Raw genomic sequence first — 4,381 nt, 5'->3', positions numbered from 1 at the left:
GTTATTAAAATCTCACCTTAAAAAATTACTAAGCAATTTTGGAAAAAATCACCCCAAAACGCCGTTGAAGTTTAAGAAATGGGTAGTGTCGTTAAAACGCCGTTGAAGTTTAAGAAAACGCCGTTGAAGTTTAAGAAATGGGTAGTGTCGTTAAAACGCCGTTGAAGTTTAAGAAATGGGTAGTGGATAAGGGCTGGCAAATTTTGAAAATTTGTTATAATAAGGTTGCGGGATTTTGGGGGGGGGCAATTTCCCCGAGGAAGGCGGCAACGTTAAAGAAGCCCAAAAGGATAAGGGTGCCAGCGGGGATCCCGCGGGACGACGTGGTGGAGCGCCGCAGTCGAAACCCACGAGACGGGACGGGGCCGGACGTGTTACATGGGTCCACGTGGCACAATGCCAGGGAAGGAGAAGGCCACGTGGCGGAGTCACGTCGTGGTGGCCGTCTTGCTTTCTTCTTCTTACAAAAGGAGCTCCCAACAATCAGGCTATGGCGACCGTCACCAGCTTCACCACAGCCAGCTTCTATCGACAGCCTGTAGCTCATCAAGTCCTTCAATTCCATCTCCCTCCTCCTCATCTCTATCTCTTCATGCCCATCGAGTCAACAACATCTTGTCACGCACCTTCTCCTTCTTCATCACCTCCCATATCATCATCCATATCTCCGTCCAAGCTGCTATATATCGTCCCCGCTCACTTTGCCGTGTGCTTTCCCTTCCTTGCCCCCCACTCCTCGCATCTTCTGCTTTCTTCCCCGAAAGCTAGCCAGCAGACTTTTCCGGACTTGCCCGATTTAACAACACTTCCAGTGTCGCCCCTCTGAAATTTACAAAATCTGCTTTTGCTGATCAAATATCCCCCTAGGCCCTACACCCTTTATCTCTTCCATTCCAGCCCGCTGCCCTTTGAATGAGATTTCCTTCCACCCAATGGATAGTCTCTCAGCGATCCAGAATTCCAGCTTCGGCTTGCCGAGATGGTGCGGAGGCGTCCATCAAACGTTCTATGAAGGGCCTACTACTCCGATTTCCTTGCCCAATTTCGATCTCGATTTAGCGCTCATGGAACCGTCGGACTCCGAGTGCAAGGCCTATGAGTTGTATACGCATCTATCCGAGCTTTCCAGGATGTGGAGGACACGATCGTGGCCTCAGTGGAAGAACGAGGAGATACTTAGACCGGCTCTACAGGCTTTGGAGCTCAACTTCAGAATGATATCTTGTGTGTTGTGCGACCATCGGCCTTACATCAGTAAAACACAATGGTTTAAACATCTCGAGTCCTTAGTAAAGTCTCAGCTAGAAGTTATAGCTCTGATTTGTGAAGAGGATTTTCATGCCCCGGCTTCCCAAATCAATGCGAGCGCAGGCGTTCTAGCCCCAAAACATGGGCAGGAGGTTTGGAAGCGGCCAGGGGCTGAGCCGCTGCTCTGCAGATCCAGTCAAGAGAGCCTGCTTCCTAGATTGGCATGCTGGAGTAAAGCACAGCAGGTCGTGGCTAGCATTCAACTTGCAATAGAGTGCTGTATGCTGAGAGTGCCCTTCACTTTGGGATTGGGGGAGCCCAACCTCTCTGGTAAGCCTGTCCTCGAGTACGACAAGATTTGTAAGCCTGCTCAAGTCTACGAATGCAGACAATCCGGAAAGGATCATCCCGAAGATCACATGCTATCCACTGTTCATCAGATCTCGGAGTGTTGGCTATTCGTCACACAGGGCTTGGTGAAGCAAGTGGAAGCCTCGTTGCACGCACAGCATCCTGAAGAAGCTGCCAAGTGGTCGTGGGTAGTGGAACGGGTCTGGAAGCTTATCTATTCTACGATGGATCTTTTGACGTTGATAGATCCGGATGATTTCATGAAGCTGAAACACGAGCTGGCCATCGGAACGGGCTTTGAAACAATCAAAGGTTCGCGACGGTGGTCCGCGGTTGTGTACTGTCTCCGATCAAACGCGCTAAGGGTTGCAACGGAGGCCTGTAAGAACCTACGACAACTAGTGCCTAAGGTTGTTGGGGTGGAAGCGGATCCTAAGGGCGGTCCGAGGCTTCAAGAGGCAATTTTGGAACTTTTCCGCACGCATGCTCTCCCGGCGCAAGCTGCCGTTCCAGCAACAGTGACGCCTGGGTCCAATGCAGCTGATGCAGTTCACGTCCTACTAGCATTTCTGGCGATCGAGATGTCGATCAGGAGATTTTACTTCTCATATCAACAGCTGGTTATATCCGTGATGGGCAGCGGGGGATTCAAAGGTTCATGTCAAGCTGAGTTCTCGGCCTCGGATGTTCTATCTCAGATCTATTCCGAGCCACCCTACTTTCCGAGTGTGGACGGAGCCAAGACCTTCTTGGGAAACTATTGGCATTATCACCATACGGCGGAGGAGGGATCGATCATCAAGGAGCTTGTTCGCAAGGCGAGCAAGAGTAATTCGAGCCTGTCTAGTAGTATGAGCAGCGATTATGAAGAGTTTTCGAGTGGAGTGGGCTTTTCGGAAGATAGCATGGCGTGAACGTGTGAACTATTCGGTTTTGTTTGAAGCTGTTTAAAGAGCAGTGGCATGTTCTACTTGGCTTTGATGGAATGATGATCAGGATGATCCGAGGGATCGCTAGTGTTGGTCTCATCTTTAATTTGTACATTATCCAGTTCGGTCGAGTTTTGGCTTGGCCGATCAGTCAGTCCTTCCCAACTTTGTTGGCCTTTGTTACAGATAGGGTAGCAGTAGTACGGTTGCTCGAGCTGCCCACTTTTGTAAAGACGCAAAATACGACAGCACCCGTCCCGCCTTCCCCAGGGAGTCGGAACCTAGGGTTCTGCATCTAATACTTGCCAACGGAACAACTTTCTTGGCGATTTTGTATCGTTGTGCAACATTTTGTTCGCGTTATTTCACCGCGTGTGGTATTCACTGTAAGATGTGAACCTGACTACTGTAAGCGTTTGTGTGGTTCCAGCGATTGGTTCAATATTGTGCAAATTCAACTTCGTCGTACAACCGCTGCCGATTTGTTTTTCTCTAAGCGGTGTGATGAGTTCGTGTGGCATCGGATCTAATGTTTGCTCTATCATTTTATTAGCGATAACTTGGGTAGGTAAGATCGATAAGCAGCCCGTTAACTCATCAAATGTTTGCTCTATCATTTTATTAGCGATCACTTGGGTGGGTAATATGGATAAGCAGCCTGTCAACACTTGCACTTGGGTTTTTGGGTGCTGTGTTTACACTGTGTCAATCTAGTAACGTTGTCGATGAATATACGGGTGTCACCTGCGAGCCGGCCGTCGCAGTATATATATAGTATTCCGCATGCAAGAAAAAAGGTGGTGGGAGTTGAGATGGAGCACACCGTCATGCATGTTATATGTTTTGGTTGGGCAATGTGCAAGAGCTTAATTTAAACACCACACGGAAACCTCTCCAAAAGGCACGTCTTCACAGCATTGAGAGTTCTTGCATTATCAATTTCCTCTTGGAGATGACGATGGTCCTCTGGATAATTGTATATTCAGAGCTGGAAGACGTCGTATCCAATGGAGATAATTGAAGAATTGATGGATGCTCTTGCTAAGCCATATAATGCTTAGCAAGTAGTGCACCGACAAATTAAGAATAAGGTCCGCGTTTTCTGTTCATGGTTTCTTTGCATGAACTGCTGACAAAGATAATCCTCCGTGGAAAGCAATTGTGATCACAAGCAATAAGAGCTCGCAAATCTCTTATACTTATATAGTTCTTGGCAGCGAATAGTCATTGAGATAATTGAGGGAGCCCAGCGTCCAGGCCCCAAGCGTCCGATATTTTTAATGTTACCGTGTAGCATCGCTTCTGCGAAGACATGGGCAGCTGATGCCGATTGCGGGCAAATCTATCTTTCAAGTTTGAACACTTCTAACGCTTCTTTTCCAGGCTTGTACGTTTCCTGAATTTCTCGCGATACCGCCCTGCAAACGCCGGATCCCTGATTTCGACATCCGATGTGACCCTTGAGAGTACAGACGAACAAACAAACACACTTCTTGCAGGCTGCCACATACGCTTATCCGGATCTCACCCATCGCCCACTCCAACGCAGTAAGGGTCTTCTGACACGACGAAGTTTGAAACATTGATATCTTCTCAAACATTTCCACAATCCGCTCAACGAACCGTCTGCCCGGGCCGTAACGCGGGAAACGTCCCGAGTCCCGCCGATCTTCGTCATCATTGTCAACGCACTGCGTAGAGAGAGATGCGGATCCTTCCATCCATCAGCCTTTTGCTGTCGGGCCTCACGATCCGAGATCTGCGTACCACAAGAACTGTGCCTACCCACCTGATCTGACCCGTGAAGATCTCCCCATCGTGGGAAAAAATCTCTTAGTTTTGCTCCTGATCAG

At 48.7% G+C, this 4,381-nt stretch overlaps 1 protein-coding gene across 1 annotated transcript; it reads left to right on the top strand.

Moving 5' to 3' along the window:
• The first annotated feature begins 749 nt into the window (after nucleotides 1-749).
• LOC147893934 (nematode resistance protein-like HSPRO2) lies at nucleotides 750-2,936 on the top strand. Its single transcript, XM_087386116.1, has one exon. The coding sequence runs from the start codon at nucleotides 933-935 to the stop codon at nucleotides 2,511-2,513; it is 1,581 nt and encodes a 526-aa protein (XP_087242242.1). The 5' UTR covers nucleotides 750-932; the 3' UTR covers nucleotides 2,514-2,936.
• Nucleotides 2,937-4,381: the final 1,445 nt, after the last annotated feature.

Source organism: Dipteris shenzhenensis, chromosome 15 (genome assembly GCF_047967505.1).
Source record: "Dipteris shenzhenensis isolate YYH24624 ecotype China chromosome 15, Dip_SZ_1.0, whole genome shotgun sequence".
NCBI lineage: Eukaryota > Viridiplantae > Streptophyta > Polypodiopsida > Gleicheniales > Dipteridaceae > Dipteris > Dipteris shenzhenensis.
Note: the sequence above shows the minus strand (reverse complement) of the source record. Positions and strands in the feature narration are given on the sequence as shown.